Source organism: Carassius gibelio, chromosome A19, assembly GCF_023724105.1.
Source record: "Carassius gibelio isolate Cgi1373 ecotype wild population from Czech Republic chromosome A19, carGib1.2-hapl.c, whole genome shotgun sequence".
Taxonomy (NCBI): Eukaryota; Metazoa; Chordata; class Actinopteri; order Cypriniformes; family Cyprinidae; genus Carassius; species Carassius gibelio.
In genome coordinates this window covers 28,218,611-28,234,635 of record NC_068389.1, presented here as the reverse complement: position 1 = coordinate 28,234,635, position 16,025 = coordinate 28,218,611, and the positions used below count along the sequence as shown (strand labels likewise).

General features: G+C 36.0%; 1 protein-coding gene across 9 annotated transcripts in view; it reads right to left on the bottom strand.

Annotated features, from left to right (window-relative positions):
* akap9 (A kinase (PRKA) anchor protein 9) overlaps positions 1–16,025 on the bottom strand; it is a 224,801-nt gene that overhangs the window by 201,947 nt on the left and 6,829 nt on the right. For 8 of the 9 annotated variants that reach the window (XM_052532904.1, XM_052532897.1, XM_052532895.1 and 5 more), the window contains exons 2-6: positions 14,223–14,360; positions 6,868–6,912; positions 4,917–4,970; positions 3,155–3,331; positions 1,308–1,463 (exon numbers count right to left, since the gene is read on the bottom strand). In XM_052532904.1, the coding sequence (XP_052388864.1) occupies positions 1,308–1,463; positions 3,155–3,331; positions 4,917–4,970; positions 6,868–6,912; positions 14,223–14,360 (570 nt within the window). The remainder of the gene's footprint in view (positions 1–1,307; positions 1,464–3,154; positions 3,332–4,916; positions 4,971–6,867; positions 6,913–14,222; positions 14,361–16,025) is intronic. The other variant, XM_052532901.1, reaches the window with a different exon arrangement.

The window sequence follows — 16,025 nt, the reverse complement described above, 5'->3', positions numbered from 1 at the left end:
TTTTTAGTTATCATTATAGTTAATCACTCTATAGTTATTGTTATACTTACAATCTCTAGAATTATAGTTATCACTACGTTTTTGCTATTTTTATAGTTAGTACTTAACGTTATAGTTATCAGTAGTTAGTTACAGTTAGCATTATTGTTATCATTAGAGTAATTGCTATAATTATCGTTATAGTTATCGTTAGCATCATATCTATCAATATAGTTTTCGGAAGCGCTATAGCTATCATAATAGTTGCCGTTATACATTTCTATATAGTTATTTTTAGGGGTTATAGTTATAATTGCTATAGCTATCATTTTCATCATCATATTTTTATATATATCACTAATTAACGTTATAGTTTTCATTATAGTCATAACTAGAGTAATTGCTATAGTTATCATTATAGCTATACTTATTATAGTTATCGTTAGCATCATATCTATCATTATAGTCCTCGTTATCGCTATAGCAATCATTAATATCGTTAGCCTTCTAGTTATCATTATTGTTATACTTATCATGGCTATAGTTAACGTTATGGCTAAAGTTAAAGCCATTTTTTTATAATTTTCATAAAAATTGTCGCTAGAACCATAGTTATCATTTATAGTTTGTTTTCGCTGGAAACATCATTATGGTTATCGTTACCATTTTTGTCATTTTTATAGTTAACATTAGTTAAAGTTGTAGTTATTATTATAGTTAACACTGGAGTGATCACTAGTTATCGCTATATTTATTAGCACTATTGTTATTATTAAAGCTAACGTTAACATTGTAGTTATCATCATATTTGCAGTTATACATATCGCTATAATTATTTTTAGGGGTTATCGTTATCATTGCTATAGTTATAGCTATCATTTTCCCTATTTTTATAGTTATCACTAATTAACGTTATAGTTTTCATTATAGTTATAACTAGAGTAATTGCAATAGTTATCATTACAGTAAATGCTAGTTATCAGTTATCATTATAAATATCGCTAAATTATAATTAAGTTATTATTAACGTAATTGCTATAGTTATCGCTAATTTTTTAGTAATTATAAGTTAACGTTATAGTTATAATTATTCCTATAGTTATTGTTTTTTGGTATAGTTAGGCTATTGCTATAGTATTGTTAGTTATTATCGTTATCAAAGTAATAGCTTAATATAGCTATCACTATAATTATCGTTACGGTATTATTACAGCTCTGGTTACAGCAGTTTTTTACTGTTAGAGGCTAAGCTAAATCATAATAAAGCTCATTGATTGCTTTTGAGAATCGAACAGAACTGCTAATGACTCATGAAGGACGTCTGATACCTGTTGGAACTGAATCTGGAGTTTCTGGCTTTTCTCCGTCAGCTCCAGAAACTCCCTTATCACTTCCTCCTTCTCGGTCCGTGCCTGCTGCAGATTGGAGGTGAGCTGTGTGATGATTTCATCCCTCTGTTTCAGCGCTTCCTCGAAGTCCTGCAGCTGAGGAAACAAAGCCACACCACACAAGAAGTAGAAGACAGAAGTAGCAGTAATGTATTTAAAGGCCAAATTGATGATGCATAATTCATACAGGCAAGCTAATGAACCGTGCAACGTTTAATATTAAATGTTTTATCACAGAAAACCATTACAAAGAAAACGCTTAACCATTTAGTGCATATTATTCATATTCAGGCATAAAGCACGCTTCATCAATAAAGCATGTGCTGAATTTCATCTTTTAATATCACTGTTTTAAAGACACTTAAAGTGTTTTCACATTAAATGTTTTGGAATGGCCCTCTGTTTTAAGTGATTGAAATATTGCGACGGGTTCTTTACATGAATTGCTAATGGCCAAAACTTGCATTTTATTCACATATCTTTGTTTTATCCTTTTGGGAGGTGATTTATATATTTTAGGATTGGAACAGAGAGATTGTACTGTAGTTCTATACATGTTTTACCCAGAGGTCTTTGAGGCAGTCACATGACTGAAAGCTGTGAATAGAGCCGTTTTACTTTAGCACTTAATTCACTGGCTTCTTAATACATATTCATTAATTCATGGATCAGACCAAATTTGGGATATTATTCACTGTATTTCATTAATGCACAAACATGAACATAAGCCTCTGATTTAACATTTAAAGCTCAACTTTTGTTGTTGTTGTTCAAGGAGATGAGCTTTAAGTCACCCAATGCTTCACATGCATTATTTGGTACAAAATATTTTCATGGCAAACTTATGTTTCCTTGTTTACCTCTTAAAATATTTGCGCCTATACATTGTTTCTGGTAATAGTTTTTAAAGTTTCCTATTTTATAGTTCATAAGTGTCTTCATAAGGTATTAAAAATTCAATTATTTATGCATTTACATTGTGTTTGCGTTTTCTAATTTGTGTATATACGGGACGAAATTAATTAAAATTATTAACACTCTCTGTAGCCACAAAGGCCTAGCTGCAGAACTGTCAAATATAAAATCACTTGGGAGCTGTAAATCTGTGCAGTGCGTGAGGACTAAGGTGAGTAAAAGAAACCTTCAAAATGTGATTAATATTTTTCCTGTCAAGTTATTACTATAACTACTAAAAATCTAAAAGGGGTATTCAGTAAATAGTGTCCTGTGTGTGCAAAGGTGCTGCAGTTCTCATTAGCATCAAAATAAAAGTGCCGATATTTGGAAAAATGCCAAATATCGGCCGATATATCGGTAGACCACTAGTGTAAATCATTCATAAAAATGTACATAAAGTAATTGCATGCTCACTCCTCAATGCCAATAAGCTGTGATGTATTATACACCAATGAAATAGACGTACTTGCACATTTCAACAAAGTCTGGGATTTCACTCCGTTATGAAACATAATTGAACAACCTCCTCATGTCCCAAACAGCAGGGGACCGCATATATTTCAATGAAACACTTTCCCTGCAGATTTACATGACAGAAAGTGACTTTCCTGGCAGCCTAATTGAGTCAATGTCAAGAAGAAAGACCGTTCGCATTGTTCAAAGCTGAGTCACACAGAGACATTATGTGAACAGCTATGAGATCCGCTCGGCCTAATCACAGTGAGGTCGTATCAGTGTCACGCGTGGGCATCCATCATCCATCCATCACCCACTCATCCAGCGTGACTCACGAGTCCTTAACGAAACAGCGCAGGTCTGAGGACACGTACCTGCTGCACTCCATCAGCTCCAAACACGGCCCTGATCTCCTCGAGATCGCGGCTCAGCTCCTCCATGGCCATGTTTTTGGAGGCTAACTCGTCCTCCATGATCTGAATACGGCTCTGAGGATGACTGCTCTGTAGATCAGGCTCCACGCGTACTTCGGATCGCTGCAGATCTTCCTCCTGACGGAGAGACCGGGACAGAGTACGACTCAGAGATTCAGGAGCGTTTATTATAAAGCCCTTTCCAGAGAAACACTGCCGGTGTTAGAGCTTGCTCAGGAGAATCTGAGAACTTCCTACTGAATCCCAGGGTTATTATCCTTCACTAAAACTAAAGCTAAAAACATTTTTAAAAACATTTTTTTTTTTTTGTTACTTGGAAAAAAAAAATATATATAATAATATTTTAATGAATTATTAAATTAAGTAAATGCTTAATATTTTAATTATTAAAATATTAATATAAAAATGTATAATAAATTATAGTAATTATAGTACAATTTAAACTTATTTTAAGATTTCACGTGCTAAAATAACTAATTAAAAAAAATGTATAATAATCTATACAGACTAATAAAACATCAATAAAACTTAAACTAAAATGTTAAAATAAATAATTCAAAATATTAATAAAAACTACAACAGTATCTCAGTGATACTTAATGGCTGAATGATGCTATTATGCTTAGATTTAATTCCTATATTTTAGAATTCAAAAAAAAAAATAAAGAAATCAGCAAACTACATTTTAATATAAAGGTTTTTTAAATTGTGGTTTGTGAAAACGGATAAAACATCAAATAACTAAAATTTACCTAAAATTAAAATAGAAAAATAAAACGGAACAGAAATAAAATGAAAAAAGGATAAAAGTATAAAGTAAATATCTTATTTTAGCTAGTTTAACCTGATGTATTAAAATAACTAAAATCTTTAGATATATTTATTTTAATTATATTTTTAAAAATGTATTTTAAAAAACAAAATGTATTTTATTTACTTTAAAATTAAAGAGGAAAATAAAAATAAAATATATTAAAAGTAAACATTTTATTTTCACTAGTTAAAGAACTTGATGCACTAAAATAACTGAAGTAACACAATTAAATTAATTAAATCTATACAAATTTAAAAGTATAAAAACAACAAAACTATGAAATTAAAATACACATGAAAAATAGCACAAAAAAGTTTTATATTATTAAAAACTATAACATTATCTCAATTATATTAAAATAAACACTGCTAAATCCTGACTATGATGCTTGTTTTATTCCTATTTAATCTTTACGCAAACATTTTTTTTTTACATTTAGCAGAAATAAGATATTTTAATTTATAGACAATTCATCATCAATACTGGTACTGTATCTGAAAAAAAGGGGACCTGATGTCGTTAAATCTCTTTTTCCTTTCTGTCGATGGTTTTAGTCGCTGTAAAGCTAAATGGCTCTCTTATACAAGCAGGTTATACGGCTTTTAAACGCTCCCCTCCACCAATATAATATACAGCCCACAAAATGCCAAGCAGCCTTGTTTTTCCCTATTCATTTGGTGAATTAAGTGAGCGTGGTTAAAATGCCACAGAACGGCATCCGTGGCCTCGGCATTATCATATTCACAAGCAGCTGAGCCTCGGAGACGAAGGTAAAGAAAGAGAAAATGTGAGGTTAGTGCATCAGAAGAAACACAGCGTCTCAGAGGAAACAGGAGAGAGAGAGAGAGAGAGAGAGAGAGAGAGATTACTGCTTTATCATTACTGTACCCCGATCACAGACGACGTCAAACCACTCTCTGTCCTCTCGTGGAAACCATTTACCTGTCAGTTCATCAGAGAGGGCTTTTAGGACAACATCTGCACAAACACAATGCAATCTGCACAAAATACACAGATTCCTGCATGTAAACACGCTCAATTTCACAAAAACATGTAGAAAATAAACACCTTTTTGTAGGACCATTATGATTTTTGGACTATATTTTCATGACAAAATCTGTAATAATGTGAAGATTGTAAAAAAAAAAAAAAAAATTTATTACTATTAAGATCATCACTATTCTAAAAGTAATTTTCTTATATTTATGTAATTATTATTTTTTAATAATTAAATATCTGTTTTAGAATTTTAGATTATTTTAATATATATATATATATATATATATATATATATATATATATATATATATATATATTATAATAATATATATATATATATAATTTAATATTTTTCTTTTATTTTACATTTTATTTAACTTATTTTATTCTATACCTCTCAAGTATACTTTCGCTGATTTTTTTTATTTTAATTTACACATATTTATTTTTTTATTATATATATATATATATATATATATATATATATTTTTTTTTTTTTTTTTTTTTTTTTTTTTACTTATTTTATTCTATACCTCTCTTAACTATACTTGCACTGATTTTATATATACTTATTTTATTCTTTACCTATTATTTTTTAAACAAACGCCAGTACAACGTATAAAAATTATGAAATTTAATTAAATGAGTTGAAATGTTGAGCTATTTAAACTAAACAAAATGCTTAATCCTTAAAATGTTTAAAATTTATTTAGAAAATGATCAAATCCTAATTTACAGAAATATAAAATTGTACTGAAAAGTGGAGAAAAGGTGCTTAAGGAAAAGTAAATAAATAAATAAATAGTTTTTCTATTAAGAATTGAAAAAGGAAAATGTGCTTGATGATAGATAATTATTGTTTTATTTGGTAACTGAAGGAGAAAATGCAGCTAGGAAAATTAATTAATTTTTTTTAATAAAGCACAAAAACTTCTTGTTTGAGAGTAACATCTTTCAGTCGATCTCTGATCAAATTTCAGGCAGCTTTTGTACGATTTGGCTGCCTAGCAACCAGCAGGTCACATGGTGCGTTGAGCATGAGAGCTGGAGAGGACCAAGCGGTGAAGGTTTCTGCATTTCTCTTTTGTGCTGCATCATAAAGAGCTCACAAGCACAGTTTCGTCCCCCGAGTCATTAACAAAACCAAACTCTGGCCTGAGAACGAACACATAAACCCTCGCTTCATAAAACACAGACGTCTAATCGATCGCTTTTCAACTCGTCACTAACTTGACATTTTTACAATTAAATTCAATACAAACAAATGCAATTAATATTAAAATACAAATACAATAAATATGTAATTATTAGAATAAATAAACACTTAAATAGCTTTTTCCGATAATATAGATTATCAGAAGAGAAAATGTGCTTAAATAAATCAATAAATAAACACACATATAGTTTTTGTTTTGAGAACTGTAGGAGAAAATGTGCTTCATGAAAATAATGTATTTATTAAACTTAATGGAAAATAAATCCATTATTAAATATACAAATAAATGGTTTTTGCATTTATATTTGAAGGGAGAATATGCTTAATGAATGTAAATAAATAAATAGTTTCTCTATTAATACCTGGAGGAGAAAATGTGCTTAATTTAAATAAATAAATAAATAAATACTTTTGTTTTGATAATCGGAGGAGAAATATGCTTAATTTAAATAAATGAATAAATAGTTAAATAAATAGATAAATAAATAAATGATTATTTTATAACCAGAGGAGAAATGTGCTTAATTATTAAATAAATAAATAGCCTTTGTCTTGATATTTGGAGGAGAAAATGTGCTTGAATAAATAGATAAATAAATATCTTGAATGTCTCATGGATCTTACCTCAGATGAACAGTCTTCGGCTGTCGTTGAGACCTCACTCTCGGGCTGAGAAAAGAAAACATAATGAGGTCACATGTGCAATTAATTTCTACATTGTTCCACTTCCTGAGCCCTCGATGTTAGTGGGTCACTCATCAAGACCGAAATGATTTAAAAAAAAGAAGCAAAATGAAATAAGTGCAAAGAAGAGAGAAAGCGAGTGATCTGTCTCCACACTTCAGATATAAAAGCAGCACGGCCTTTGTGCGGATCACGGCTAATTACACAGATGCATGAACGTCTGACCTACATCCAGATCAGAGACGCAGACACACAAACACAAGAATAACGAGCTTAATCAAAATGAATAAATAGTTTTTGTATTGATAAATGGATGAGGTGTGCTAATATGAATGAAAAATATTTTTTTATTAATAATACAAGCAATACGTAACCAATTGAGACTTGAAGTTTAAGTTTCACTGATGTTTAGTAGTTACTGTGGTAGGTCAGGAATGAGACACACGTATACACTCAAGAACAAGAGTGTGAGATCTGACAGATTTCAGCACAGTCACAAGTGTTGTTTCCACGGCAACAGCTGCGGGAGGATGTTAGAGGAGCATTAGAAACTTTGCCGAATGTGTATCACCTGCAGACCACACTTCAGAGTCAGAGACAGAGACAGAGACAGAGACAGAGACAGAGGAGACTCTCAGAGACAGTTGAGATGGAGCATGAGCTCACAGAGAGAGGTGAAGAAACCTCTGTTGATAAAGCACACGGACACACTGAGAGAATAGAGCAGGATCACTCCAGCACTGCTAATCTGCTGCAGGGACAGACAAAACATCACACACACACACACACACACACACACACACTCATGTCCACACACACACACACACTCACTCGCTCTGTCGCTCACTTACTCACAAGCACAGACATACTCACTCACATGCACAAACACTCAAGCATACATTCAATCACTCACTCACGTGCACACAGACACACACACGCACACTCACTCACTCACAAGCACAGACATACTCATGGGCATATACTCACTAACTCACACTCAGACACGTGTACTCACATTTACACTCACTCACTCTCAGTCATGCACTCATTCATTTACACACACTCACACTTTTACACACACTCACTCTCACACTCATTCACCCGCACACTCACACACTCACTCATTTACACTCACACTTTTACACACACTCACTCTCACACTCATTCACCCGCACACTCACACACTCACTCATTTACACTCACTCACACTTTTACACACACTCACTCTCACACTCATTCACCCGCACACTCACACACTCACTCATTTACACACACTCACTCCCACACTCATTCACCTGCACACTCACTCATTTACACACACACTCACACTTTTACACACACTCACTCTCACACTCATTCACCCACACACTCACTCATTTACACACACTCACTCTCACACTCATTCACCCGCACACTCACTCATTTACACTCACTCACACTTTTACACACACTCACTCTCACACTCATTCACCCGCACACTCACACACTCACTCATTTACACACACTCACTCTCACACTCATTCACCTGCACACTCATTCATTTACACTCACTCACACTTTTACACGCACTCACTCTCACACTCATTCACCCACACACTCACACTTTTACACACACTCACTCTCACACTCATTCACCTGCACACTCACACACTCACTTTCACACACACACTTTTACACACACACACTCACTCTCACACTCATTCACCCGCACACTCACTCATTTACACACACTCACACTTTTACACACACTCACTCTCACACTCATTCACCTGCACACTCACACATTTACACACACTCACACTTTTACACACACACTCACTCTCACACTCATTCACCCGCACACTCACGTGCACACAGACACACACACACAGACACACACACTCACTCACAAGCACAGACATACTCATGGGCATATACTCACTAACTCACACTCAGACACGTGTACTCACATTTACACTCACTCACTCTCAGTCATGCACTCATTCATTTACACACACTCACACTTTTACACACACTCACTCTCACACTCATTCACCCGCACACTCACACACTCACTCATTTACACTCACACTTTTACACACACTCACTCTCACACTCATTCACCTGCACACTCACACACTAACTCATTTACACTCACTCACACTTTTACACACACTCACTCTCACACTCATTCACCCGCACACTCACACACTCACTCATTTACACACACTCACTCTCACACTCATTCACCCGCACACTCACTCATTTACACACACTCACACTTTTACACACACTCACTCTCACACTCATTCACCCACACACTCACTCATTTACACACACTCACTCTCACACTCATTCACCCGCACACTCACACACTCACTCATTTACACTCACTCACACTTTTACACACACTCACTCTCACACTCATTCACCCGCACACTCACACACTCACTCATTTACACACACTCACTCTCACACTCATTCACCTGCACACTCATTCATTTACACTCACTCACACTTTTACACGCACTCACTCTCACACTCATTCACCCACACACTCACACTTTTACACACACTCACTCTCACACTCATTCACCTGCACACTCACACACTCACTTTCACACACACACTTTTACACACACACACTCACTCTCACACTCATTCACCCGCACACTCACTCATTTACACACACTCACACTTTTACACACACTCACTCTCACACTCATTCACCTGCACACTCACACATTTACACACACTCACACTTTTACACACACACTCACTCCCACACTCATTCACCCGCACACTCACGTGCACACAGACACACACACGCACGCACACACACTCACTCACAAGCACAGACATACTCATGGGCATATACTCACTAACTCACACTCAGACACGTGTACTCACATTTACATTCACTCACTCTCAGTCATGCACTCATTCATTTACACACACTCACACTTTTACACACACTCACTCTCACACTCATTCACCCGCACACTCACACACTCACTCATTTACACTCACACTTTTACACACACTCACTCTCACACTCATTCACCCGCACACTCACACACTCACTCATTTACACTCACTCACACTTTTACACACACTCACTCTCACACTCATTCACCCGCACACTCACACACTCACTCATTTACACACACTCACTCTCACACTCATTCACCCGCACACTCACTCATTTACACACACTCACACTTTTACACACACTCACTCTCACACTCATTCACCCACACACTCACACACTCACTCATTTACACACACTCACTCTCACACTCATTCACCCGCACACTCACACACTCACTCATTCATTTACACTCACTCACACTTTTACACGCACTCACTCTCACACTCATTCACCCACACACTCACACTTTTACACACACTCACTCTCACACTCATTCACCTGCACACTCACACACTCACTCATTTACACACACTCACTTTCACACACACACTCACTCTCACACTCATTCACCCGCACACTCACTCATTTACACACACTCACACTTTTACACACACTCACTCTCACACTCATTCACCTGCACACTCACACATTTACACACTCACACTTTTACACACACACTCACTCTCACACTCATTCACCCGCACACTCACACACTTTTACACACACTCACTCTCACACTCATTCACCTAAACACTCACACACTCATTCATTTACACTCACTCACACTTTTACACACACTCACTCTCACACTCATTCACCCGCACACTCACACACTCACTCATTTACACACACTCACACTTTTACACATACTCACACTTTTACACACACTCACTCTCACACTCATTCACCCGCACACTCACACACTCACTCATTTACACTCACTCACACTTTTACACACACACTCACTCTCACACTCATTCACCCGCACACTCACACACTTTTACACACACTCACTCTCACACTCATTCACCCGCACACTCACACACTCACTCATTTACACACACTCACACTTTTACACACACTCACTCTCACACTCATTCACCCGCACACTCACTCATTTACACTCACTCACACACTCACTCTCACACTCATTCACCCGCACACTCACTCATTTACACTCACTCACACACTCACTCTCACACTCATTCACCCGCACACTCACTCATTTACACTCACTCACACACTCACTTTCACACTCATTCACCCGCACACTCACTCATTTACACTCACTCACACACTCACTCTCACACTCATTCACCCGCACACTCACTCATTTACACTCACTCACACACTCACTCTCACACTCATTCACCCGCACACTCACTCATTTACACTCACTCACACACTCACTCTCACACTCATTCACCCGCACACTCACTCATTTACACTCACTCACACACTCACTTTCACACTCATTCACCCGCACACTCACTCATTTACACTCACTCATGCACACAAACACACTGACACACTCTCAGGCTGATTAACCAGTTCAAAGGCAGTTGTCTGTTGCCTGGGCAACCACTAATTTCACACTCATCTATGACTGCAAACTCACCACAAACCTGCTGGGCTTTAAAATCATCCACATACATTTATCAAGAGGCAAAAGAGCTGGGAAGATCAATATTCTACGCTCTGTTTAAATATATAGTATGTGTCTATATAGAGAGGGTGATCTTTAAATCTGTTAATAATGTTCTAACCTTCAGGCCATACAAGATCAAGACAGGTTTCTTTCTTCATCAGGTTTGGAGAATGCAGCATTGCATCAGTGTCTCTTCACTGAATGCTCTGCAGTGAATGGGTGCCGTCAGAATGGGTCCAAACAGCTGATAAAAACATCATTGCTGAGAGGCTAATGCAATGCTACATTCTCCATATCTGATGAAAACACAAACTCATCTACACAGAGTACATTTTCAACAAGACTCACAACTGAACAAATGTCAAAGGCATGATTTATTACTCAATCTAACAAATCACTAATCAGAACTATTATAGTTAACTGAAACCACAAAAGGGTTATTTGAAATAAAATAAATGGTAACATCTTATTTCAGCTAGGCTAGATCCAAATAAAACATTTTACCTAACCCCAACTCAAAATATTAATAAAACTAAAATAATATCTAATTGATACTAAAATATCACTGAGCTGAAAGACGTATTGAAAGATCCATCACTATCTTCAAACAAACACAGAGGCCATGCATTATTAGTGTCATTATTCTGCAATTCCCTTCAGAGCTGCTAATGCTGCAGAAATTACACACTTCACCTTTAAAAACTAGTTATAGCAGTTAATCCACAACAACAGCTGCAGAAACATCTACACAACCAACCCAAGACACGCATTCAGAAACAACACAGCGCTCGCTCAGATCAGACACTGCTTTACACACACACCTTTATAAATACCTTACAGAGCTCAGCTCATGTCAACAGAGCACTGGGACCAGATTAATGTTGTTATACTCAAACAGAAAACATAATCATGAACAGTGCTGCGATCTCAAATCAGGCGTATCAGACAGAAACACCACAGCTCAGTTTTACATATGGTCCTAAATTCCAGAAAAGGGACATTTTAAGCATGTTTTCAACAAAATGAGGGAGTCTGAGAACTCTAGAAGAAACAGAAATATCTGGATAGTCTTATGAAGGTGAATTTAAGACCAAAACCTGAAGGTTTCAAAAATTTGATAGATTAGATAGATGTTGATAACATGTTTCTAACATGATTAGCTTGTTTTTAACATGATTGGCCTGTTACTAGCATATTGCTGGCATGATTAGCATGTTGCTAGCAACGTTGCTATGTCTGATTAGCAAGAAACTAGCATGTTCCTATCACGTTGCTAGTATGACTAGCAGGTTTCTACCATGATTAGCAAGTTACTAGCATGTCGCTAGCATTTTTATAGCATGATTAAAATGTTACTACCACATTGCTGGCATGATTAGCATGTTGTTAGCATGATTAACAAATAACTAGCCTGTTGCTAGCATGACTAACATGTTTCTATCATGATTACTAGCTTGTCACTAGCATGATTAACAAATTTACTAGCATGTCACTAAAATGTTGTTAAGAAACTAGCATGTTGCTACCATGATTCGCAAACAACTAGCATGTTGCTAACATGTTTCTACCATGATTAACAAGTTACTAACATGTCGCTAGGATTTTTCTAGCATGATTAAATTGTTACTAGCATATTGCTGGCAAGTTGTTAGCACGATTAGCAAGAAACTAGCATGTTGCTAGCATGATTAGCAAATAACTAGCCTGTTTTGCTAGCATGACTAACATGTTTCTACCATGATTAGCAAATTAACTAGCATGCTGCTAGCATGAATCGCAAATCACTAGCATGTCGCTAACAAGAAACTAGCATGTTGCTACCATGATTAGCAAGTCACTAGCATGTCAGAAGCTTTTTATTAACATGATTAAAATGTTACTAACATGTTTCTAGCAGGATTAACATGTTGTTTACCTGATTAGCATGCTACTAGCATGTTGCTAGCATGATTAACGTGTTACAAATCTTTAATTGTTTTTATTTCCAATCATTTGAATTAGAATAAATACATCCCGTATAAAGCGTGTTTGTGTACTATCACTGGGGTGTTAATTATTAATCACATACGATCAAGTGCCTGATTATTAAATACGCTTCTGTTTTTAGGCTAAATTTAACTTAACCCTTTAACTGCCGCTCGACCAAATGGTTGAGCACATTTTGAGTCAGTATATTTTATTGAGAGGAGTACCTAACTTAATTCAAGCTGATTGAGCCATCTCTACCATCTGGTAGAGGTATGTTAAGCCCAAAAAAATCAACAGCATTTGTCACAACACTTCTTCTTTGATGGATGTCAGAGAGAAAGAAATCACTCCTGCCATGTAAACTGTTTTTGGTGAAATTTTGCAAGGTAAGCATATTTTTTTGACATATTACACTGTAAGAGCCCTAACTTTACAAAATTATTTTACTTGGTGCCATGAAAAAACTTTAGTATGTTTTCAATAATTTTTCAAAAACGTGCTCAACCAAATGGTTGATTTGTCACTTTATGGTAAACGTAGAAAAGCTAAGCTAATGTTTTAAAAATTATGGGACGTGTTGGAAAAAAAATACATTGAGTGTGGTAACTAATGACATAAGGAGATAAGAAATGCAAACAAAAAATGCTTTTTTCTTGGTGGGGCAGTTAAAGGGTTAAAAATAAAAATATTAATTTTTCCTGCCACTAGTTGAGAGTTATGAAGTGTGGTCTGTACAAGAGAAGGATGAACAGGAAGTGACACACAAACCTCGATGGTGTCGGTCTGCTCGTGTGAGACGCTGTCTGCTCTCAGCTCCTCCGCGTCTGATTCCAGCGTCTTCTTCTTCTTCTTCTTCTGCTTCTTCTGGCCATCGGACTGAGCTTTCCTCTGCCGGTACTCGGCCAGCTGAAGACACCAGACACGAACACATACATATGAGCGATAACACCAGCACAGAGACAAACCATAGTCTGGGAATGTGATGAAAAATGCGTTCAAACCCACGGTGAAGTGGCAGAGCCTGGTGAAGCTGAGCCGAATCATGTCTGATTGTTGATCTACACAGTCACCTTCCTGCGCTTCACAGGATTACAGCACAGACGCCCATCAACACAGACATCTGCTTCATCAATATGCACCCGCACACGCTCACATCTATCAGTTTAGCCTTCATCTGAACCATAAATCATCTTCAGGAAGCAACACGAGCTCTAGAGATCTTGAGCAGGGTTTGCCGTCCAACACTAAAGTGTGTTAAGAACCAGAGCAGCTCTGGATTAGACTTACTGACCTGGAAGTGTGCGTTAAACCCCAGGGTTAACCCTTTTATTTTTGACCCGGAGAGGATTTCTTTTTCTTGTCAATGTTAGTTAATGTTATTTGAATCGGACTAAAACCAGAAACAGACTTTAAACGCAAGATATATAAAGGTATGCTTTGCATGAAATAAATGGATGTCAAATACATTTTAGTATATTTGTTATTCACTAGGGATAGGGCTTGTTGTTTTGAGCTCATGCACCTCAGTCTTTGAGTGAAAAAGCATTATTTGTGGATAATTTTGGCTCATGAACTGAGGAGTGATGGATATCAGCGATGCATATGATCAATCAGATACAAAAAGAAATACTAAACTTGTGCAATTTGAAAAAAAAAAAAAACAAGTTGGCAAAACAGACTGAATGCAAGCTATTCAAATAAAAAATAAAAACCTCTTAACCAGGAAAACCCAAATAGGTTAAGGATTCAAAACTTAAAAACCTGAGCTGGTTTTATCTGAAGCAACTTACATTGCATTTAAATTAGACAGAGAATCAAACCCATGACCTTGGTGTTGCTAGCGTCATCCTGTACAGTTTGAGCTACATCTGATAGTCCCCCCTTTTCTTATTTTTCAACCCTCCAACTTCAATTCAAAATCAAGTGCCGCCCTATATTTTTTTCTATTTAAACTTTTCTTTTTTAATACTGCACATTACAGGAGTAATGAGAGTTACATCCCACACACAGCTGAACAGAACTGACAGAATAACAACAGCGTCTCTAATTCAACACACACACACACACACACACACACACACACACACACGTCACCGAACCAGCAGCTGAGAGAGAAAGAAATGGCCACCTGTCTGTCCACACACACACACACACACACTCTCTCTCACACACACACACACACACACACACACAGCTGTTGAATAAGAGAAGCACTTTAACCCTAACGCTGCAATATTTCCATCAGACTCCAAACTAAAGTTTACGGCCTGTTTTTTAAAAAGAAAAAAGGATGTGAAATACCACATGAATCTGCCTAAGAATGAATTGCTAAATTAAATGTATACCTCAAATAAACTGCAGCATACAAAAAACTAATTTGCATAAAGCACATCAATATTCAAATTAAAATATCAGTCATGAAAATAAATGTCACAAAATGTTGCAAGCGTTTTCATTGTCCTAGTTTATCATTATACTTTATTTATTGTACTTTTATTTAACATTCATTGCAACATTAATAAATATAAATGACACTGTACTTTTATTTTATTATTTATTGCAGCTAAATTA